At 37.1% G+C, this 23,854-nt stretch overlaps 1 protein-coding gene across 3 annotated transcripts in view; it reads left to right on the top strand.

Annotated features, from left to right (window-relative positions):
- The window catches only part of COL12A1 (collagen type XII alpha 1 chain), a 125,270-nt gene that overhangs the window by 37,319 nt on the left and 64,097 nt on the right, over positions 1 to 23,854 (top strand). For 2 of the 3 annotated variants that reach the window (XM_066253717.1, XM_066253726.1), the window contains exons 15-31: positions 4,797 to 5,063; positions 5,521 to 5,713; positions 7,106 to 7,227; positions 8,906 to 9,055; positions 9,138 to 9,257; positions 9,357 to 9,521; positions 10,067 to 10,213; positions 12,503 to 12,642; positions 13,192 to 13,321; positions 15,010 to 15,152; positions 15,467 to 15,596; positions 17,445 to 17,585; positions 18,682 to 18,807; positions 21,512 to 21,651; positions 21,893 to 22,025; positions 22,122 to 22,148; positions 22,480 to 22,622. In XM_066253717.1, the coding sequence (XP_066109814.1) occupies positions 4,797 to 5,063; positions 5,521 to 5,713; positions 7,106 to 7,227; positions 8,906 to 9,055; positions 9,138 to 9,257; positions 9,357 to 9,521; positions 10,067 to 10,213; positions 12,503 to 12,642; positions 13,192 to 13,321; positions 15,010 to 15,152; positions 15,467 to 15,596; positions 17,445 to 17,585; positions 18,682 to 18,807; positions 21,512 to 21,651; positions 21,893 to 22,025; positions 22,122 to 22,148; positions 22,480 to 22,622 (2,417 nt within the window). The remainder of the gene's footprint in view (positions 1 to 4,796; positions 5,064 to 5,520; positions 5,714 to 7,105; positions 7,228 to 8,905; positions 9,056 to 9,137; positions 9,258 to 9,356; positions 9,522 to 10,066; positions 10,214 to 12,502; positions 12,643 to 13,191; positions 13,322 to 15,009; positions 15,153 to 15,466; positions 15,597 to 17,444; positions 17,586 to 18,681; positions 18,808 to 21,511; positions 21,652 to 21,892; positions 22,026 to 22,121; positions 22,149 to 22,479; positions 22,623 to 23,854) is intronic. The other variant, XM_066253727.1, reaches the window with a different exon arrangement.

The following is a 23,854-nucleotide window of genomic DNA, read 5'->3' as shown; positions in this document are numbered from 1 at the left end:
CAATTTATGTGGCCGAGCATATATTCAAGCAAATTTATTAAAAGGGAATGAATTTTTTAAAGCTCTTCTCCATTGTGTCTTCTTCCCAAAAAACTGATTTTTCAGTTATTTATTTAGGATTGAAAGTCTCCACAAAGGATATGCTTTAGCCAAAAGCAAATATGGTAACAGAAATCCTATATAATCTTTCATCTCTAAAAAGCTGAGCATCTAGGAAATTTTCACTTTTTCTTGGCTAATTGATTGTAAAGTAGGGGTATGAGAAAGGCTTTTTAAAAACTAGGAGCAGACTAGGCAAGACTGAAACATACATTTTATAGAGTATTTGAAAACTGCTTTAACATCTAAGCAAATATGAGAGAAGCCAGGAACTTTTGTTTATTGTTTTGCTTAGCTCTCTTTGTGGCAAGTGAAGCAGTTTAGAAAGTACTTTTGGAAATCTGAGTCAGATGTGCTGTCTAGGAGGTGGATACATCCTGAAGTGTGGGTAACTGGGCAGAGTCTCTAGGTCATGCTCATGGAGTTTCTTATAAACTTCCCAGGGCTTTGGAAATACTTTCAGGATTGCTTTCAACTCAGAGACATGGTATGCAGGCTGTTGACAGAATAAAATCCATGCATTGTTGCTGGAAAGCCATCAGATAAGAAACTTTCTATTGGCCCTCCAGTCCGTAGCAGCTGGTTTAGCAGAGGTAAAGTGGTTGTTGAGAAGCTCCTTCTGAGAGTTACTGATACAAGGGAAGAGCTAACAATGTGAGTGCGACAGCATTATGTAGCATGTGGTATATCTATCAATGAATTAATAATTTTATTTTTATTTATGGGAAGCCAACAAAGCTTTTTTTTAATTTATCCCCCAAATCCTGTTTTCTATTAAACCTAGGATGAGGTATGTTCTACTTGAACTTCAGTTCCTTCATTTTAAAGAATTAATTAAAAGTCAGGACTATAATTGAGATCTTTGAAGCATTTCAAGGTATGAAGTACAATACTTGACTGTTATTAACATTTAAATTACAAGATATTTTCAAATTTGAGATTCTATTCTTTTGAGAACACAAGATTTAAAAGTCTATTTCCCTTAATTTTGAGTTGTGTAAAATTTGTGTTAGAATTTTTTAATAAAAACATTTTGTTCTATTGAATAAAAATTCAGTAGAAACAGAAGTCAGAAAAGATATTTTAGCACAACCCTTTCTAGAAAAAAAAAACTGTGTTAAAATTTGTAATTATAACCCAAATAGGTTGTCTATATACCATTCTTTCCCATACCATTTTCAAAATCCTATGTAAAGTTTTTACATTTTTTTGAAAATGTTTTTTCTTTTAATAGTTCACTTACGTGGAAATACTAATAGACAATTAAGAATTAAGCTGAGTACGTTTTAATATTTCCAGAAATTAATAAACTTGGCTGACAAATCTCTTATTTTCTTTAAACTCTATAACAAAAAATTGCAACTAATTTACTCCTAGTTGAAATTACACTTTTGCATCTTTCAGAAATATAACTCACAACCATTGAATTTTTTAACCTATTTTATAATTCTTATCTTTGTCCTCTATACATAATGTATCTTTTATTTATATGTCTGCTTTCAAGGTTTTCTTTTTTATTGCTGATTTTAAGCAATTTGCTCATGATGTGGGTTGATGTCATTTTCTTTATGTTTTTTTGTGCCTAGGATTCATTGAGCTACTTGGATCTATGGATTTATAGTTTTATAGAATTTGAAATTATTTAGAATGGTATTTCTTAAAATATTTTACTTCTTATGCTCTCATTCTCTTTAGGTACTCCAATTATACATGCATTAGTCTGTTTAAAATTATCACACAGCTCACTCTTGTGCTGTTCTTACAACGCTTTTTTTATGTTATATTTGATAAGTTTCTATTATTAAGCCATCAAGTTCACTAATCTTACTTTTGCAATTTCTATTCCACTGTAATGCTACCTTATTTGAGTCTCTTTTATATGTTCTATGTCTTTACTTAACGTGCTTAATATTTCCTCAACCATCATTAATATATGAAATATAGTTATAATAGCTGTTTTAATGTCCCTTTTGAATAATTCGGTCATGTGTGTCATTTCTAGTTCTGTTTTTATTGATTGATTTTTGTTCTTATTATGGGTTTTCTTAGCCCCCAAATACCACCAACTGTTGGATTAAACAACAGAATATTATTTTCTCATGGTTATGGAGGCTGGAAGTCCAAGATGAAAGTTCGGTCAGAAGTTTGTTTCTGGTGAGAGTTCTCTTCCCGGCTTGCAGATTGACATCTTCTTGCTATGTCTATACATGGTCTTTTTTTTTTTTTTTGTCTGTGCCTAAAGAGAGTGCTGAGAGCTCTAGTGTCTCCTTTTTTTTCTTTCAAGGATTTTATTCCCACCGGAGTAGGACCCTACTGTTATGGCCTCATTTAAGCCTAATTACTGCCCCAAAGGTCCTATCTCTAAATATCATCCATTGGAGGTTATGGCTTTGATATATAAATTTTGAGGAGGCACAATCATTTTGTCCATACAGGTGTCCTATTTTTTTTCCTTATTTGCATACCTGGAAAGTTTTATTTGATGCTGGACATGGTGAATTTTACTTTGTTGGGTGCTGGCACTTTTATATTCTTAAAACATCCTTAAGTTTTATTCTGGAGGCAGTTAAATTACTGAAACTTTATTTTGATATTTTAGAAACTTTATTTTGTTCTCTGTTAGAGATAGACCAGAGAAACTTTTAGTTTAGGGCTAATTTTGCCCCATTACTGGGCCAATAACCTCCTGAGTAAAATACATGATATTACAAGAATTCTGCTTTTTTTTTTTTTTTTTTTTATACTCTGGTTAGGGGAAACATTTCTGGCTCTGTGAGAACTCTAGAAATTGCTATCTCTGATATTTTGGGTAGTTCTTTCCCTTATTTGGAGTAGTTTCCTTATACATAAACACTGATTAGTACTGGGTTGAAGACTCAAAGAAGATCTTTTGCAGTTCTTTTTTGTTGTTGTTTTAGTGAGAGAGCAAGAAAGAGAAAAGAACAGACAGACAGGAAGGGAGAGAGATGAGAAGCATCAATTCTTTGTTGCGACACCTAAGTTGTTCATTGATTGCTTTCTCATATGTCCCTTGACCTGGGGCAGGCGGGGGGGTCTCCAGCTAAGCCAGTGACGCCTTGCTCAAGCCAGCGACCTTGGGCTCAAGCCAGCAACCTTTGTACTCAAGCCATCAACCATGAGGTCATGCCTATAATCTCATGCTTAAACCAGTAAGCCCATTCTCAAGCTAGTAAACCCACACTCAAGATAGAGACCTCGGGGTTTTCAACCTGGGTCCTCAGCATCCCAGGCTGACACTCTGTCCGCTGTACCACCACCTGGTTAAGCTCTTTTGCAGATTTTTGGAGGTTTTTCTCTGTTAACACCATTTCCTCTATAATACTCTATTCTGCAAGTTCTAAGAGTCTTGCACTCCCCAAACTTGAAAAACCATCTTCTGAATTAAAGAAGACCACCAAGCTCTGCCCGGATCCTGCCTTCCTGTACTGGAACTGAAAACTAAGTAATAAACCAGGGCAATCATAAAGTGCGTTTTTGTCTCTCAGGGAATCACTGTTTGGTGCTGCATGATGTCCAATGTCTGAAAAATGTTTTATAATATATATGTATATTTTTAATTCTTTCAGGATTTTAGTTGTTTCAAATGGTCCTTGCCTGAGTGAACATGAAAGTCTCTTAGAATTAAGAAAGATTCATTGCGGTGTATCTTTAAGCTTTAGTGTCTTCCTATAGAACATGCTTATGGCTTTCAAATTGCTAAGATTATTGAACTGAATGAAAGGATCCTGCTTACAAACTCTGATTATGTATAAGAAAAGGAGTAGTGTTGGCTATTTATGGGTGTTTGTTGATCTGTTTCTGATATAATTATTAGTAATTGTGAAATATTAGTAAAAGATAATTTAATACTAAATGATATGTTAATCAAACAGTTCTTCTATATAGTGCTTCCTAAAACACTCAGTGTTTACTAATTTATCTTTAGAGCTCTTGAGATGTTTTTATGTGTTAGAGTTTCCAATTACTTTGTGTTCATGACCTTACATATTCTTAGCAATCACAAAGAACAGCGTTAGCTATAGTCCTCTGGCTAGTCATTTGTGGGTTGTGCCTTATTCTGAACAGATCCAAGTAACGCTTCAAACCCTGCAATTGAGATTTTTACTCTTTCTCACAGAATGATAGGATTAAAAAATTTTTTTCATAGATTTGAGAGAGAGAGAGAAATAAAGAGGAGTAGGGAGAGAGAGAGGAGCATCAACTCACTGTCCCACTTAGTTGTTCCATTTAATTGTATACTCATTGAGTGTTTCTTTGTATGTGCCCTGACTGGGGATGGCATTTGTGACCTTGGTGCACCAGGAAGATGCTTTATTCACTGACCCACCCAGCAGGGCCAGGAATTCTTTACAGATGGAAATATAATAAAAAATTTTAAAGTTCATCTCTGAAAATGGGTGTTTTCTTTACTAAGGCTGTTAGAATGCAAACAGGAAATTTGTGCAATATGAGCTTCCATTTTTTTTATTAGCCAGTTAAAGAAAAAACACCTTCCTGTGATCTCGCTGAGATTAGGCTCATATACCATCCTGAATGATAAGAGATTATGATCCTAAGCAAGAGAACAGTGTACATATTTAAGAAACCACAGATCATTTATTTTTACATAAACGGGAGGTGGATCTATATATCTTCTTTCTACATGGTACACATTGCAACCTCTTTTTATTCCACAGTATCCCAAGATTCAAAAACCTTGAAAGTGGATGAGGAAACAGAAAACACAATGAGAGTCACCTGGAAACCAGCGCCCGGCAAAGTCGTAAACTACCGGGTTGTTTACCGCCCCCGAGGAGGAGGAAGACAGATGGTTGCCAAAGTGTCACCCACAGTCACCTCAACAGTGTTAAAGCGACTCAAACCACAGACCACATATAACATCACAGTTCTCCCAATTTACAAGACAGGAGAAGGAAAGCTCAGGCAAGGGTCAGGAACAACAGGTACAAAACAAAAAATTCTTGGAAAGTGTGTCAAATTTTAAGGAAGGCTTTATACATCTACTTTATTTGTAAATGTCTAAAATTAATACTATAATAAATTAAATTAGAGTAATTTGATAGCATGCCTAATTATCATATTACTTTTACCAATTGAGCTCCCGGTTAAATGATTCTACATATTAATCTTCTAACGCTAATTATCTGAATTGTGAGGATTATCTACACTTCCACTTGGGTAGCACTCTGTTAATCACCATTTTTATTGTGTATTACTGTATATCTTGTGCTGCCAGACTTTACTTTCCTATAAATATACATTTTGAAGTGTTATGTTTGTGATGATTCCCCCGTATGTCTCTTAGATATTTCCAATTCGATTTATAATTGTAGGAGCTAAGAAAAAAACCCCAAAGCCTAGTCTTATGGATAATATTTTCATCTCTTGTTTCCTGTACAGCTTCTCGATTCAAGTCACCCAGAAACCTCAAAACATCTGACTCAACCATGTCAAGCTTCCGAGTGACCTGGGAGCCTGCCCCCGGGGAAGTGAAGGGTTATAAAGTCACATTCCACCCCACAGGGGATGAAAGAACACTGGGGGAGTTAGTGGTCGGACCCTATGACAACACAGTTGTTTTGGAGGAGCTTAGGTAGGAATGAACTATATCTGGTTTGTGTTACAAGACTGAATATTTTATGTAAATTAGTTTGGCAGCCGAGTATTTAAAATCAGCTGAAGTTGCTTTCTTATTCTTGATGCTGGTGACGCTGACGTAGGATTTAGGCCTGAGCAGATTTTTTTGTGGTGTTTTAATGATTTTTGTTATTAAGTAATCAGGGATGGCATTTTTTTTCCCAACAATACCCTGTTTTTTAATAATTAACACCCATATTATACAATTGTACCCCAAACAGCTTTTCCTTAGCAACCTTGTGGCCATGTGGGGGTTCCCGTGCTTTCTGGAAGGCCCAGGTGATGCACACTAAGATTCTGAGTGTGGCCCCTCCTCCAGGGTGGGCCATGGAAGAGAGCAGGCAGGACTTGGTGCTTGGTGCCGCTGGCAGGATGGCGGAGGGGGAGCTGAGTAGCAGTCTCCCTTCAGGATGTGGAGTGGAAAACGAGGAAGTTTGAGTTTGAACAGTACTAGACATTCATTCAAGTAAAAAGAATGAACTACAGTGCAGTGCCTTTTTTTTTTTTTTTTTTTTACAGAGATAGAGTGAGACTCAGAGAGAGGGATAGATAGGGACAGACAGACAGGAACGAAGAGAGAAGAGAAGCATTAATCATCAGTTTTTTGTTGGTACACCTTAGTTGTTCATTGATTGCTTTCTCATATGTAGCCTTGACTGTGGGCCTTCAGCAGACTGAGCAACCCCTTGCTCGAGCCAGCGACCTTGGGTCCAAGCTGGTGAGCTTTTGCTCAAACCAGATGAGCCCGCGCTCAAGCTGGCGACCTCGGGGTCTCGAACCTGGCTCCTCCGCATCCCAGTCCGACACTCTATCCACTGCGCCACCACCTGGTCAGGTTGCAGTCCCTTTTTGAAAGTTTATTTCAACCATTCATTCAACGATATTGAAATCTATATAAATGCTTGCTATTTACTTTTATCAGAATAGGGAGTATAAAACTGATTGAGCCTACCATGCGCCAGGCATTGTGCTAAGTGCTGTGTGTTACCTTGCAATGTACAACATTTAAATTACTTTCTTAAAGTCCTATTGCTTAGAAGCAGTAAGAGTGAAGAGGCTCGTGTTTCCTTGACGTGCTCGGAAGCGTGGTGGGGATCCCTCTGTTAGACAGGAATGGATGCTCTGAAGCCCGAGTATTCTCTAGTGTCTGCTGGCTAGCTGCCCTTGATGCCTCACACTGGAAGTTTAGACTTGAATGTGATGGAAGTTATTTTTCTTCTCTTGAAATGTTATGCATTATAACTTACTCAGAGTGAAAGTTTGTAAATCAGGATGAATGTCTTTAACAAAGCGAAATGCTACCACTTGGGCCAATTATACGTACAGACTATATGTTTTCACATTTCAGGGCAGGTACCACCTATAAAGTAAATGTTTTTGGAATGTTTGATGGAGGAGAAAGTTCACCACTTGTTGGCCAAGAAATGACAACCCTTTCTGATACAACTGTAATGCCAATTTTACCCTCTGGTAGGTAATTGTGTTACATTTTCCTAGGAAACCTCAGTGTAATGAAAGTTATGAATTGTTAGGTTAATCATACAGTGAAAAGTGGCTATAAAATTTTTTACACTAAAATTCATATACATAATTTACATAGTTAAAAGTTTCTTTAAAAATCCAGCTAACCTACTTTTTGCAATATAGTTTTAAGGTTTTTTTCTTAGCATTGTAGTAATTACATAGTACTATATTGTCTAGAGATGATTTTTTTTTTACAATAGGTAGATAATGTACATTTTCTCTCTTTTTAATGTCTAAAAGGCAGTTTTATTTTGTTAAAGTAATGTCAGAAATGATTTATGTGGCTGAGCAAGCAGTGTTGGGTCATGTAAATAAGTGGGGGGCGGTGAGTGGGGAAGCAGATAATAACATAAACCCTTTAGACTGTCATGTGCTCGCCACAATTCCAGCTTTCTTGTACGTGGAGCTAGTTTTGAACATTCTTTGAGGTGGTAGTGGTGGGTAGAATTTACTTCTAAATATTTCCTATCATTTGCTAAAAAAGAGTAGATCTGGGCAGTCCGGGAGCAGACTTGCAAAGGTTTAGGTGCTTGGAACAGTACTTGCGAATCCGCAGGCCTGATTTAGTGTGTAATATGTTTTAACTTTGTAGTGTGATGGGCATTGTAATTTTTCTCCATGACCTACCTTCTTTTGTAATATGAAGGTCAGATGCTAACATGGCAGGAGGTGGGAGAACTCATAGCTGGTAATGCAGGCTCCTGGAAAAGAGAGAGTTTGAAAATATGGATGTGGGCAAAATAAAGTATCAAATCATGTTGTTTTGCTTTAATGTTCTATTGTTTCTCCTATGATGATATTAACTGACTTATATTTTTATTTTGTAGCTTGTGCACTGAGGATATTGGGATTTTCTCTCTTTCCAAAGCATCCTAGCTTTGTGTCAATGTTTGTGCTTGTTGTCTCTATGGCTCTCAATTTGTGTATTTGTTTGCAAACTTTTTCCAAATTGTCTTTCTTCTCTCTTGATTTTTTAAATGTGCAGACTTTACCATCTGTATTTACCTGATTTACATAGCAGATAATTCAGCAGTTAATAACTATATAATATAATAACTATCTGGTTTTAAAATAATAATCTTTATTTTAAAAAGGTCTGATTTTAAGAATTATGTTCCTAATCCTTCATAATATATGCAATAGTTACCTGGGAGTGTAATTATTTTAAGATAGTTTGGCTCACTAAAACCTTTTCTGACTTACACATTTTATCAGTTCATCTCATACTTGTCAGCTAATGACCATTGACTCTTACAGAAAAATAATCTTTAGGTCACATTAAAAATTTATTAAAATTATTAATGCCTTACAGATAGATGGCTGTACATTCTGATTTATTTCAGCTCTTGAGTTTGTGAGCTCATTTAAATATATAATGATAGTTTCATTTATGATGAAGGAAATATTTGCCACTGAAATAATCCTTGGAGGAAGTGATGATGCTTATGACTTACTTGAAGTTAATAAATCACATAAACATATTTTTCAGAGTCTCCACTCTAAAGCTACAAAACAAACAGTTAGGCAACACTGAGCACCCCGGGGGTGGCAGAGGCATGGCTAGGAAATAACCCTGCTAAGAATCTGCTCCTTATTCTGCCCTGTCTCACAATTGCCGTGTCAGGGATGGAGTGTCTCACCAGAGCCGAAGCGGACGTTGTGTTGCTGGTGGATGGCTCCTGGAGCATTGGCCGCGCCAATTTTAAAACCGTGAGGAGTTTCATTTCTCGTATTGTGGAGGTCTTTGAGATTGGCCCTAAAAGAGTACAAATTGGTAAGGTCTGGCAATATTGAAGACTTTTAGACATTTTTATTATGCTCTTTTCTATATGCTAATGTCAATGGTGTTATTTTAGCCCTTGCTCAGTATAGCGGGGACCCCAGGACAGAGTGGCAGTTAAATGCTCACAAAGACAAGAAGAGTTTGTTGCAAGCTGTGGCAAACTTACCCTACAAAGGAGGCAACACTCTCACAGGTGAGTCGGGATGGTTTGGTCCAATTTTATCTCCTGTTTTTCGTGAAAGCTTGTGGCTAAATAATGATGTCATTGATTCTCTTTTTAAAATCCCACTAGGCATGGCTTTGAATTTCATTCGCCAACAGAGCTTCAAAACCCAAGCTGGAATGAGGCCTAGAGCTCGTAAAATTGGCGTTCTTATCACTGATGGAAAGTCCCAAGATGATGTTGAAGCACCTTCAAAGAAACTCAAGGACGAAGGCGTAGAGCTGTTTGCTATTGGTAAGCTCCGAAGAGGCTAGCAATGCTCCCTGGTTACAAAAGCTGAGGATATTTTTGTAGTTAAAAATATTTTCTGAGGCATGAAAAAAAAGAACACATTTGCCTTATCATATAATTTATCAAAAATGATGTGACAGGAAGTTTATTTATTTTCTCCTTGTAATGAGACAACATTACATATCTTCTTTGAAGAAGTAATGGCTCAGGTAATGGATAACTACTTTTAATCGGGTTCAAGAAAATTCCTGTTTGGTTTTCCATGGCACCATCTTTATTTTTGGTATCCATTATTTTACTTTCTATAAAAATCACTGAGGAGAAATGATTTTTAGAAGCATTTAGAAGAAGTTAATTCAGAATATACTTCAGTTTATATTATTTTTTGTTTCTATTTTATATATTGGTAATCATTTTTTATTGAGGAAAATCATATATATGTTCTGGTTAACACTGACTATATAAAGGTAACTGATAAAATATTTTGCTTCGTTCTATTAAAAGCACCTGAGTGTTGCTTTTAATTTGTATGTATCCATTTTTTTGAGGTATTAAAAATGCTGATGAGGCTGAGTTAAAGATGATTGCAACGGATCCCGATGATGTCCATGCGTACAATGTGGCAGATTTTGACTCACTCGCCAGGATTGTAGACGACCTCACCATTAACTTGTGTAACAGTGTCAAGGGTCCAGGTAAGGTTAGCCCCAGGTTTCCACCTTCAGCACTGTAGTATTTTGGGCCAGATAATTCTTATTGTGGGTGAGGGGAGGGGACTCTTTTGTGCATCATGAGATGTTTAGTAACATTCATGTGCCCTGCCCCCCTGAAAGCCAGTGATATCCCCAGGTTTGTACAACTAAAAATATGCTCAGAATTTTACAAATGTCTGCTGAGAAGAATACACTCCCAGTTGAGAATCATTGCTTAGTCCCTGATTTGTTTCTGATGGAATCAAACTAGAAATGACTCCTAGCTGATTTGAGGATACTTTTAGTTATATGTGCCTGCACATGACAAACACACACACACACACACACACACACGCAGGCACACAAATGGGGATTAGGAAAGAGAGGTGCTTTCTTTTCTAGTGTAACATTTTCTCTTGTAAAGCATCTTCACTCTATAATTACAAAGTTTCTATTAGCTGGTTGTTTCCTGACTTTTCTGAAGTTTGGTAAATTTTTGTTGACTTCGAATGAAAGAGGGGTCTCATATCTGATTTGCTTTGCCTCAACTATGGATGAACACATTTGATACTTTGTACGTGTAACTCTTAAATATACAGAGACATAACAATTTTAGAGTTTGGACTTTTAGAAATGACATAATCTGTCTGTACCTGTGAGGAAACTGAGACTAGAGAAGTTAAATTACTTAGGGTCAAATGGTTAAAGATGCTTTTAGAGGTCTTTACAAAAATGTAAGCATTGAAAGAGAATTAAATTTTAGAAATAAAATTACGGAACTGAATTTGTAGTGACAATGGGTAGTGCAAAATGATTACTTTATATAAATCACAGGATAAAACACGGTAAGCACCAAAATTGAAGGGTTTTGAAAAATTAATGGTATCATATGATAAAAGTTTCTTTTGAGTACTTATAATGGCAATGTAGATTATAGTAAAGACTGTCTGTTATGAATTTATTCTGTTTTTGGAAAAGTTGGAATGAAGTTAACAAATAATGTGGTAAAATGGTTTACATGCTTTGGGGACTGGGCATATGTTTGTTTGACTGTTCCTTCTTGAATTTCTTGCTTCAAACTTTTTATAGATTTGCTTTTTGGGTTTTGAATAAAAGACTGACCTTTTCTCTAGAGAAATGGACCAGCCAGGAAGCCAGAATTTGTAGGCTTCTTGCTCTGGATTAGCTGAGAGAATTGGAGTTTTATTTAGTTGAAGAGAACTTTGAGTAGGGATGAAAACATCTTTTATCTCTTTTCCTTTTTTTTTGTCAGCTGTGTAATAATTGCATTCATTCTAGTCTCCCACACAGTAAAACTGCTTGATAATTTTGTAGGCTTGATTATGACCCAAGTACAATAAAGGTTAGGATACTAAGAATGGACATGCTTTCTCCAGCTTTGGCTTACAGAAGAAGTAGAAAGAATTTACATAAGAATGATTTGCCATTCTCATTAAGTCACTGGATTAATTCTCTTTAAATTTTTATTTGGCACATCTTCTTAGTGGTCAGATAGAGCTTAATAGTTTTATATTCATTGGTATTTATTTCAGATATTTTTCTGCATTAGTCATTTCACCTATATATACCCACAGAGAACAGGATCACAGACAGTATGATATAACCAAATTAAAAAAAAACAAACTTGGTTGTGTTTTTTTCTCTCTTGAGTATGAAAGTGATTAGTTTCTCTTCCCACTGAACTAGGTTCTGTAGGGAAAATAAACAGAAATAAGAAACCAATTCAGCTGTCATAGAGCGCAACCTGTAGTTAAGGAGATAAAACGTGAGTACAAATAAGCAAAGTGATAATGAAGGCAACGAACTTGGGTGATGCCATTAGTGAAAGAGACAATGGAATTGCCAGATCCCAAATCCGCATTTGTTGATTATAATTTAGGATTTATATTGAGTACAAATTATTAAAGTTATTAGACTATAAATTGATTACAAAACTAGAGAGAGAAGAAAGTATCCGAAGGATGATTCAGAGGCTTTGAGACTAGGTGACTGGTAAACTGGTGGTGCCATCAGGAAGAGTGGGATCAAGTTTTAATTGAAAGCAGTGAGCTCAGGTTTGAATTTTTGGAGACTGAAGAACCCTCTGGTCACCCATTCAGGGACATCTTATGGGCAATGGACCTCTATAAGGATTTACGGTAGCTACTTAGAATGTGAAAGAAGGTTTGTACAAACTTAATTTGGGCACTAATACCATTTCAATCTAATTGCAAATTTCCTCACCTTGATGTAGTAATGAAAAAAGTATATGTACTTTATTTCCATGTGTAGGTGACTTGGAAGCGCCTTCCAATCTAGTTATTTCTGAGCGAACTCATCGTTCTTTTAGAGTGAGCTGGACACCTCCTGCTGATAGTGTGGACAGATATAAGGTGGAATACTACCCAGTTTCTGGAGGGAAACGCCAAGAAGTGAGTAGACAGTGCCTACAATCTACTTCTTCCTGATGTTCAGGTTGAGTCCTCCTCTTCATTAGGGTTCTGAGAAAAATGTTGGGTGAGGAGCAAGAGGGTTGGAGAGCAGTGTGGAATAGTCAGCGATAGTGTTTTCTATTTCTTGCTAGGTAAGCACTTCCATTTGGGCTTACTGAAAGGGATAGAGCTTTCTTTAAATTCTTATGGTCTCTAAGAACTGAAGAATATCAATATGATTTTAATTAAAATTTAATTAGAGAATGCTTGGTTTGTTTATGAGTTTATACTGGAATCACAAAGTTAGAAGGGAACATTAAAGATGATCTAGTTTTACCCATTCATTTTACAAATAAGGAAACAACAGCTGGGAGAATAAATTATATGAATTGTCCAAGATCTCATTGTAATCTGGTAGTTTGCAAAAACAAAAGACAATAGTCTTATTGAAATATAATTTCTATGCTCATTGCAATGAACTATTTTGTAATTATAATAGAAAAGAGGGAAGTGATTATAACATGTTGTTGTTTAATTTCTTTCCCCTAGTTTTATGTGAGCCGACTGGAAAGTAGCACAGTACTGAAGGATCTGAAGCCTGAAACTGAGTATGTTGTGAACGTGTATTCTGTCGTAGAAGATGAATACAGTGAGCCTCTGAAGGGCGCAGAAAAAACCTGTAAGTCAGATTAAAAAGAAATTTATTTATTTATTTATTTTTATTTTTCTGAAGTGAGAAGCAGGGAGGCAGAGAGACAGACTCCCGCATGTGCCCGACTGGGATCCTCTGGCAAGCCCACCAGGGGGCAATGCTCTGCCCATCTGGGGCATCGCTCTGTTGCAACCAGAGCCATTGTAGTGCCTGAGGTGGAAGCCATTGAGCCATCCTCAGCGCCTGGGCCAACTTTGCTCCAATGGAGCTTTGGCTGTGGGAGGGGAAGAGAGAGACAGAGAGGAAGGAGAGGGGGAGGGGTGGAGAAACAGATGGGCATTTCTCCTGTGTACCAGGGCCAGGAGTTGAACCGGGGACTTCACATGCCAGGCCGACGCTCTACCGTTGAGCCAATGTTGTTTTGCTTTTTAAGATAAAGAGATGACAGCTCATGTGGAATTTTGTCAGTCTTCCAAATCATTCTATTATTCAATAGCCATTCAACAAATATTGACCAAGTGCATTCTTTGTGTAGGTGCTCAATAAATACTCAGTGGGTGTCTGTTTTTATTGGCTACTCCTGCCATTGTGGAACCCACTGGTGCAATGGGTAGTCATAGCTGTAGATAAGTTAGAGGACCAAGTTCCTCTCCTAGAGTTATTCACTTCTTAAAAAAAGACACCATATGAAGAGTGCAAGTAAGATTAGGAAGAAAAACTGTACAGAGATGATCTATTTTCATTCTGTTCATGGCCAGATCTTCCTGCTGACAATGTGATCTCATTATTTTCTGGCCTTTGATTTCTGGTCTTTACTAGAGAAGTTCTAATGGCTTTGACTTTGAGTAGATCTTTTAGGAGAGATGTTCCTCATACCTATTCCTGTTAGGGTTTCTGAGACCACATGAAAATACTCTTTTTTTCACCCATTCTTTTGTTTGGGCTCCAGGGGAAAGGGAGGCCACTTATAAGAGAAAGGAGTGGGTATCACTGTCTCCAACACAAGAACTGACTCTACTTACTAGTCAGTTCCTTAGGTCTTTATTTCTTCTATTTCCCTTTATATTAGACCACAGGCAATGGGAAAAAAATGTATTTTATAATATGCAGGATTAATTTAATAATTTCTTAAAATTTTAAACTCTATCTTTGAGCAAAAATAAAAAGCTATATGGGTACTAAGTGAGGAGAAAACTGTAGACTTTATATATATTTGCTTCATTGGCTTGATTTCAAAAAGCCCATAAATCCTCTAAGTTCCTGTTAGCAATGTGTGACACTCTCAGTTAAATATATATATATATATATTAAAACAAGGTGAAATAAAATACTGTGTTGCTTACTTATATATGAAATTCTATAATTGAAGAGTGAAAATAGTCAAATTAGAGATGTTCCAGAGAAACAGATTGACATCTCAGGAAATTGGTATCTATTTCAGCTTCCGTATGGACTCACTGGAATGTTATTTCAAATTTAAGTTTTCTTCCTTCTATGATATAATTGCAACATACAGTTGTGAGTATAAGATGGCAATGAAGATGAGATAGGGTTTTTTAGGGGGAGAGGAATGGATATTATCTCTTACTGATTTGTCATAGCAACTCATTCTCTGTTTAGCATATAGAAATATAAATAACTAAGTGAGAACAACAATGAGAAAAATGAGTAGAATGACAGGAATTAGACTGATCTCTGCTTTTACATTCCAACAGTGCCTGTCCCTGTGGTCAGCCTGAATATTTATGATGTTAGCCCTACCACCATGCACGTGCAGTGGCAGCCAGTGGGAGGGGCTACTGGCTACACTTTGTCCTACGAACCCCTCAATGCCACAGAACCTAAAAAACCCAAAGAGGTGAGAGATATTTTGTTTCTTTTTCATTGAGTCTTTCTGAGACCTTGTAGGTTCAGAGTCCTCATTAACTGTAGTTACTTAGAACTCATTTATACCTTTACTCAAAAAGCAGAAAAGTTGAAAATTAGATTTGTGCCCTATGACACATTTGAGAAAATATTGGTATGAAAAGAAAATACTGTTCAGAAAAATAAAAAATAAAAGTTGTGTTATATATAATCTAATGGTTACAAATGGTTTGTAATTGGCTGTCCCCAGTAAGTGGAAACGTTTGATTTGAATGTCTGATTTCTCCTCGGCATGTCCGTATATAGATGCGTGTGGGGCCAGCAGTGAATGACATGGAGCTGACTGACCTCTCTCCCAACACTGAGTACAAGATCACAGTCCAGGCCGCCCTGCATGACCTCACTAGCGAACCTGTCACTGCTCGGGAAGTCACCTGTAAGACATTGCTAGTTTTCCTTCTTTCCTGTGCTGTAAACGTGTTTGTTAAAACTTTTCTTTTATCCAATGATGCTAATCATAATTTGATTATTTGTGTATTTGTGCATAAATTATAACGTTATTACATACACAATCAAATTTGAGAATTAAAATTAGTGCTAGACTGATGGCAATCTTAAATTGATTCTAGGATTTACATTTTTTCCCTCACGTTTAACATGCCCAGTATTGAGATGTGTCTTGCACTTAATGTTGTCCTACAGTTCGTGGCCAGATGTCTATCAGAGCATTGAACATAAAATAATGGTATATCTTACAACTGACATTGTTGTAGATCGATGCAATACAGTTGGCAAGAATGGAATGTTGGGTGAGTGTAGTTTTGGAGAAAGATATTCAGTTGAAGATTAGGATGTTCCAAATTTTTATTATAGAATCTCTGTAGCACATATGAATAAATCTGTTTCAATGAAGTGTATTAATCAGTTAACTCAACCCAAAACATATCGATCATTTGTTATAGACCCATCACTGTGGCCGGTGATGCACCAATATGTAATACAAAGCACTAAAGAATGTGGATTCCATCCTGGTTTGCACTTCTCTTCAATGTCCTATTCAGCCCATTTTTGTGTGTTTCCTCCTTGTTTCACTAACAGTTTTCTTGAAAAGTGACAATAATTGCACATAAGACCTTTGCCTGACCTGGCTTGGTGTTTGATTTTATGCTTGTTGAGGTGGGCACGCTGGGGTAGATGATTTGGCTTAAATTTGGTGAGTGTCAGCCCACATTTCTAGGGAAATAAAAAATATTGGAAGGAATCTTCAAGGGGAAAAGAGGCTGAGACAGAAGCATGATGGGGCAGCAAAAAGAAAGAGTCCCTGCTGGGTGGAGCAGTGTAAATTCATGGACAAAAAATAATCTTCTTTTATATGTTAGATCCTGTTTCGAGTTGGTGGTTTTGTGGAAATGGGTTAATGGCAGGTGGAAAGAGTTGGCAGCCAGCCAGGGATGAAGACATGTGTTCTAAGAGTTCTCGGGGTGAAAGAAAATATGGCCATGGATTGAGATACAGGGCTGGGCTTTAACAATAGAGGAAGGCAGCACAGAGAAATAGAAACACTGAAGGGATGAAGGTTAGAAATGGGGGTGGAAAGAGTGATTCAGGAAGACAGAGATGTCCAGAGCTTCAGTAAGAGACAAAGGAAATTGGTCAAAGGGCAGCTAGAAAGAAGGAGATGTCTCATATAACGAAATAAAACCTCCTCATTAGTGATCCTCCTCCCCATTCTTTTGGAGGTAAATCTTTGTTTTCTTGGTAAAAAATTATCACTTGTATTTTCTTCCAACCATTTAAGCTTTTGTGGATTTTCATAAGAGCTTATTGGATGCTTACTTTTGGCCCATCTTCATTCTTGTCAGCAGCTGCCTTTCTATCAATATTCTTAAGGGATCTTGACTCTTATGGTGTCATTTTTTTATTTTAACCAATTTAAATACCTGGTAAAGAAACAGTTATAAATTTATGGTGGATTATGATTTATTATAGCTGAGCAGCAAGTAAGTGCTTATTTAAATAGAGTAGAAGAAATTAACATGTAAATGAGAAGTAGAGTTGTTGTAAAAGTTTAAATTTATCCTATTTTTAAAAAGCTTTCTTAAGAATAATTCGACTCTACCTGGTAGAATCATAGTGCTTTTATCATCGTAACCATTTTTTAAAAGTTATTTTGCTGCATACTTTTAGGCTTTCTCCAAACAACTTTCTGAAAGCTTGTGTGGATTCTTTAGAGTTAGGTGGTTGAGAGTTCCATCTGGACTTAATTTCTCATGCATCTTTTTAGTGCCGTTACCCAGACCTCGAGATCTGAAACTCACAGATGTGACCCACAGCACTATAAATGTCGACTGGGAACCCGCGCCTGGAAAAGTGCGTAAATACATTGTTCGCTACAAAACACCAGATGAGGATTTCAAAGAGGTAGGTTGGAGATTAGAATGGGTTTGGCATTATTTGTTTTCCTAGTAGGTTTAACAAAAGAACCTAAACACGTATAGTTGTTAGCATGTTTGGCATATTGTCATTTTATTAAAATAGTGTTGAAAGATTATGTTAATAAAGCGCCTTTTGAATACTGATTGGACTGTCTTGGATTTAAGTTAAAATGTTTTGCTGTATGATAATAATCTCCAAACGTCACCCCTTAGATAGTTATAGGATTGAGATGGGATTTCCTTTTCATCCAGAGGCCCTCATTTGGTGCTCTGCCTTCTATGAATTACTAAAAAATATCAAAATGTTTCTAAAAATAAAAGCTAGCAGGGGATATTGGAGAGTTTGTCAGAGAATGGAAAGGAGGACAATAGAAAAGGACAGAGAGAAAGTATAAATATGTTGTTAGAGGACTGTTCTTTTGACAGTGAGTGGTTTTGAGTAGATGCTGTGGTGGAGAGCTGTTTCCATGGCGACCTGATTCAGAGTGAAAACAAACTGAAGGCTTCACTAGTGAATGGGTTTAAAACTTGGGCATGCTGGGGCGGTGGCATCAATGTTGGAATCTCAGGGGCATTTTTTTTGAATACAAAAGTAGTTTCTCTAAGCACCCAGTACTGACTACTGGTCATTTGGATTAAACAAGCTAATGTATCCATGTGCACACATTCATTTCAATTTGGGTTTCAAATTCAAAAGAGGTACAATAGCCAGTGGGTCTCACAGGGTTCTTGTACATGGCAAGTGAGATCATGCATCGGACAACATGTCCAGAAGAAATGAGGCAGCGATACAAAGGAAAGCAAGTGGAAAATGATTAAGTTTTTTTGAATCAATAGGCTGTCATCATTTACCATGTCAGATATGGCTCTTGTATGTACTTCTTTTTCCACTTCAGAAACATGAACTGTCTCCAGTTTCTGGATTCTTATCTTATGCAGATTGGAAAGCATTGTTTTTTTTGTTTGTTTTTTTTGTTTTGTTTTTTGGTGCCACTGTTCTTATGCACTTGTGCTTAGAGGCACAGTTAACAGAGATGTCAAAACTGAACACTTTGTGAAATAGCTCCACTGCTGTGTTATAGGTAGAGGTGGACAGATCACGGACCAGCACCTCTCTCAAAGAACTCACCTCACAAACTCTGTACACAGTCAGCGTTTCTGCCGTGTATGACGAGGGGGAGTCTCCCCCAGTGGCTGCTCAAGAAACAACCCGTAAGTTGTGATCGTGCTTTATTGGGTCATTTCATTTCTTAATGCTATTTTAGCCAGTATTTAATGTTTGCATTCATCGATTGTTTTTCATTTATTTTGTTCTCTTCTATCTTTATGTTCATGTCTTTTATAATTTATATACTACTGTTATTCTATCAGCCAGTCACTAATTCATCTTCTAGATACTTAACTGCTATGTGTGGGGTTGGAGGAATGAGGGAGAAAGTACATTCTTGATGTATGTTGGACATTTTCTCTGAGAAAGTTGCATTAGTTATCAAATATTTTTTGACATGTTATTATAAGTAAAAAGCTATCAGTGGTAACAAAATATAAGCATCTTTGTGCTCAACAGTTTATGGCTTCACTGTAGAGATAAAATTCATTAAGAATACACGGGATCATGTAAGGAAGGTGAGGGTGTGGACTCAGACTGTGTGCACGCGGATGTCAGAGGAGGGAGAGCCTTCCGCAGTGGGAAGGTGGGGAGATGCAGAACACCCTGCCTCATCCTCCTTCCTGCTCCATCCGGTTACTTCTCCGAGGGACCCCAGGCTCTCCCGCCATGGCACTTCCGTGCATTTAACCCGATTATTATTGAGTGTTGTTGTTGTTTTTAAATTTATTCTCCTTTGCCCTTGCTCCCTCCTAGTGAAGGTAGAGACATATTTATTTTGTTCAACTCTCTATCTTGAGTGCATGGCACAGTGCTCAGCCCATAATTTCCTAATTGAATAGTAGTTAAGAAATCTAGGTCTAGAGCCAGATGTGTTCCGAAGAAATATAATGGGAGTCACATATGTAATTTCAAATTTTCTAGTACCCGCATTAAAAAGGTAAAAAGAAACAGATTAATTTTAATAATGTGTTTTACTCAACCCAACACAGCCAAAATATTATCATTTCAATATGTATCAGTATAACAATTATTGAGATATTTCACAATTTTTTTCATAATTCGTCTTTGAAATCCAGGATGTATTAGTTTTATATTTATAGCACACCTCAATTTGGAGTAGCTACATTTCAAGTACTCAGTAGTACATGTGGCTGGTAGCCTTCGTAGCAGACAACACAGGTCTTAAGAATTTGAATGACTTGCCCTGCCTTATGTAGTAATCTTGTGGTGGGGTCAGGGCTGTAGTCTGGAACTCTTACTTCTTATACAGGAACTCCCTCACCAGATCAGAGTTTCTCCTTTAGTGCCCAGCTGTCTGTACATGGTCAGGGTCTCTTGTGAAATGCCACAGCCTGCTCTTTAGTATTAGGCAGTGTCTACTTCTGCTATTTTCTTACCATGCGATCTCTCTTAGCAATTTCAGTTGCCTTCTTGACATCAGTTCTTACCTGGTAAGGGCAGTGGCTAAAGACTACAATTGATGCATATGAGTATAGTGGCAGCTTTGCATAAACATGTGTAATAAAGAGAAAAAGAAGTCAGGAAAAAAGGCTAGTGAAAGCAGGTAATTAATTTAGTACACTAAATGAAAACTTTTAATATGTTTTTAATTTTAATATTGCCTAATAACTTTTAGATACATCCAAAGTCTGTCCTTAGCCAACTTTTTAAAATTCAATTTATTTGGGTGAAGATTTAAATTCAATTTATTTGGGTGCAGTTTGAGGTGTGCAACTCAATAAAATATCATCTGCATCCTGCATTGTGTGTATACCCATCACCCAAGCAAAATCTGTCTCCATTGCCCCTCCCCTTTGCCCACCTCCCCTACCCCCACCCTGTTTCCCTCTATCACCACCTGTTGTCTGTGTCTTTGAGATATTTTTCTTGCTTAATCCCTTCACATTCTGTGATCCAGCTCCCCAACCCCCTTCCCCTCTGAGAGCTGTCAGTCTCATCCACGTATCCATGTCTCTGCTTCTATTTTGTTCATCCATTTAATTTTTAACAGATGTTTTGATGGCAACCGTGCTTGTGAAAGTGGTACCACTCTCCTTATCTCAATGGACCCTTTCATTGTAATTATTAGAAACAAATTTTTGATGGCTCTGGGTTTTGTGTAGTTGGTTTTCATTACCAGGAGATAGTCAGGGAAAGTTCAGGACTGGTGACAGACATTCCAAACTGCTTGTGCTGCAAACTAACTGGAGGGCCTGGTTAAGGAGGGGTTTTTCAGTGGGATTTCAGCAGTCATCAGCACTCCGTGGCTTTTCCTCTCTTTAGTGATAGTCTGCTTCACATCGTGTTTAAGGTTAGTGACTGTAGGAAAAGCTTATTGCATAGATTACTTAGATCATAACATTTCACGGACCATGCAGGTTCCTGCACTCTCTGACAATATATGCTAAAGTTTCTGCTTTTGTGTTCTGCTTTGTGAAAGAGCCCATGGCTTTCATTTGAGTCTCAAAAAATTTGAAATGCAAAATGACTAGGAACCATTGAATTAGGAGAGTATTACTAAATAATACCTTTTAAAAAACCACCCTTTTAATAGAATATAAATAATCACCTAGAAGAAATAAAAAATTAATAATGACCTATTATAGCCATACACTATTTCCAGTGTTCAGAGCTCTCTTTTATAGTTTTCTTGCAAATCAACTGAATTGGGGAGATATTTGATTTTAAGCCATGTTTTCAACCAGTTTTTCTACGTCTAGTAAAATAAAACAAAGCATTTTAATTTTATTAAATTAAATTTGTGGCTCACATTAAAAAAATTAGTCCTGCCTTTTCTCACGACAGGCACGGTGCCAGCCCCAACAAACCTAAAGATTTCTGAAGTAACCACAGAGAGTTTCAGAGGAACTTGGGATCACGCAGCATCAGATGTGTCTCTCTACAGAGTAACCTGGGCACCTTTTGGAAGCTCAGATAAGATGGAGGTAGTGTTGTTAACTCCGTTTCTTTTTTTTTAGTGTCCTATTTAATTATAGGAAATCTTGTCTGAAATCTGCAATACCTCTGTTGCCAGAAAAGCATCCGTTCCTTCTATTGACATTCGAACTCATGGCATGAATCAAAACAGGAACATCTGGCTAAATACTGTCAACAGACTGCCCTTGAGTGTATCATATACATGGTGACTTTATTTGTGTGGGTTTGTTTTTTTTTTCTTTTCCTAAGACCATCTTAAATGGAGATGAAAATACTCTGGTGTTTGAAAACCTGAACCCGAACACTCTGTATGAAGTTTCTGTCACTGCCATCTATCCCGACGAGTCAGAGAGTGATGATTTGACTGGCAGTGAGCGCACACGTAAGTGTTCAGCCTTCAGGACATTGTTATCTTAAAATTAATTTAAGACTAGAGCTATAACTTTATTAATAATATTTTCCTAATTTTTTTTTTTAGAGCGTGTGATACCTTTACCAACACCAGGTAGGAATTTAATTTGCTGAATTGTATGAATGACCAAATGATGAATGAATGAAGGGAAAGTGCAATAAAATGCATTACAAACAGGCCTTCTGCTTTTAAGCTTTTAAATTGGAAGGTGTTTGATTGAGACCTCTTTTAAAAAGGCTTTCTTGAAAAACTTTGCTTAGCTACTATTTGCTAAGCAGTTATGTAGGATTCAATGACCAATTTAGTTCTAAACCTAAAGGTATATAGCTGTATTGATTTCCTTAGGAACAGTGCATACTTTGCGGGGGTGAGGGGGAGGTACTGTCCTTTGTGCTTACTATGTTTCTCACCAATCTTCTTTCAGCTCCAAAAAGTGGCCCACGAAACCTTCAGGTGTACAATGCAACATCCAGCAGCTTGACCGTTAAGTGGGATCCTGCTAGTGGTCGTGTGCAGAAATACAGAATCACTTACCAGCCCACAACAGGCGAAGGCAGTGAACAAACGGTAATTTGTTTTGTAAAAACTATTACTTAGAAAAAATCTACTTTTTCCTCTTCAGATTGCTTTCACCCCCAGTTTTTAGTTAGCCATACTTGTTATTTTGAGAGCCGCAAGATTTACTCTATTGGAAGGAAATACTGGGCTTCACCCGTGGTGGAGACTCTGGAGGTGAGAGTTGTTTCACAGCAACCTCACAGAACAGGTGGGTGCCTCTTTGCACCCTCATGTTCCTTAGAAACCGTTCGTGTTGGATTATTCATGAAGATACCTAGATTTCCGAGTTTAGGTAGTTTTTCAATCCATATCTATCTGTCTTAAGTACTGAAATTTTCCTAAACTTCCATTATTCTAATTTTTTTAATGTGTTATAAGTTATCTCTTAGATCTGGTGTTTTCAGGCCTGTATATCTACTTCCCTGATTCATACTATTTGTCATTTTTATATTTATTTAAATAGAGGTTCCTGAGAAAGATGGCAAGACTGTAAACTCAGCTTTAATCTTTATTATTTTCCCAGTCTTCCCTTATTTAACAGGGCTGTTGTCCATTCACCTCGCTCACTTTGTCTGCCTTTCAACTTTCTCGAGCTTGGTTTTTATGAAACGTGACTATCCTAGCTCATGAAGTACCATGATTTTTACACAGATGGAGTTGATGCTTTTGGTGAGGTCTAGTTTTCTGTTGGCTCTTTTGGGGACTATAATGTTTCTTTACGTAGCTTTAGAGAGTTATGAGTTATCAACCTTTAATCTTCCGACTTGCTTTTCTCCAGCAAGCAGTGAGAAGTGTTAGCAAAGGTAGCTGCTGGCAGTGGTTAAGGGTGTGTGGTTAAAGTTCTCAGATAGTACATAGTGATAAGTGGGTATAGCTGAACCAGAAATCCTCGCATCCTCAGTGTAACTTTTAATTTGGTCTTTTGAGGTTTTCATTTAATTTGATTTAGGTAGTTTGATATATTTGGGTTGAGAATATGTCTATTTGAATTCAATAGATTATTAGTAATAAACTAAATACCAACTGTATCTATCTGGTTTGTATAAAAAGTAAGACAGATTTGATGGATTGACATTTATTTTTCTGAAGTGAGAAGTGGGGAGACAGAGACAGACTCCTGCATGCACCTGACCAAGATCCACCTGGAAAGCCCACTAGGGGGTGATGTGCTGCCCATCTGGGGCATTGCTCCATTGCAACTGGAGTCATTCTAGAGCCTGAGGTAGAGGCCATGGAGCCAT

This window comes from Saccopteryx bilineata, chromosome 1, assembly GCF_036850765.1.
Source record: "Saccopteryx bilineata isolate mSacBil1 chromosome 1, mSacBil1_pri_phased_curated, whole genome shotgun sequence".
NCBI lineage: Eukaryota > Metazoa > Chordata > Mammalia > Chiroptera > Emballonuridae > Saccopteryx > Saccopteryx bilineata.
The sequence above is the reverse complement of the archived record's forward strand: the minus strand, read 5'-3'. Positions and strand labels throughout refer to the sequence as shown.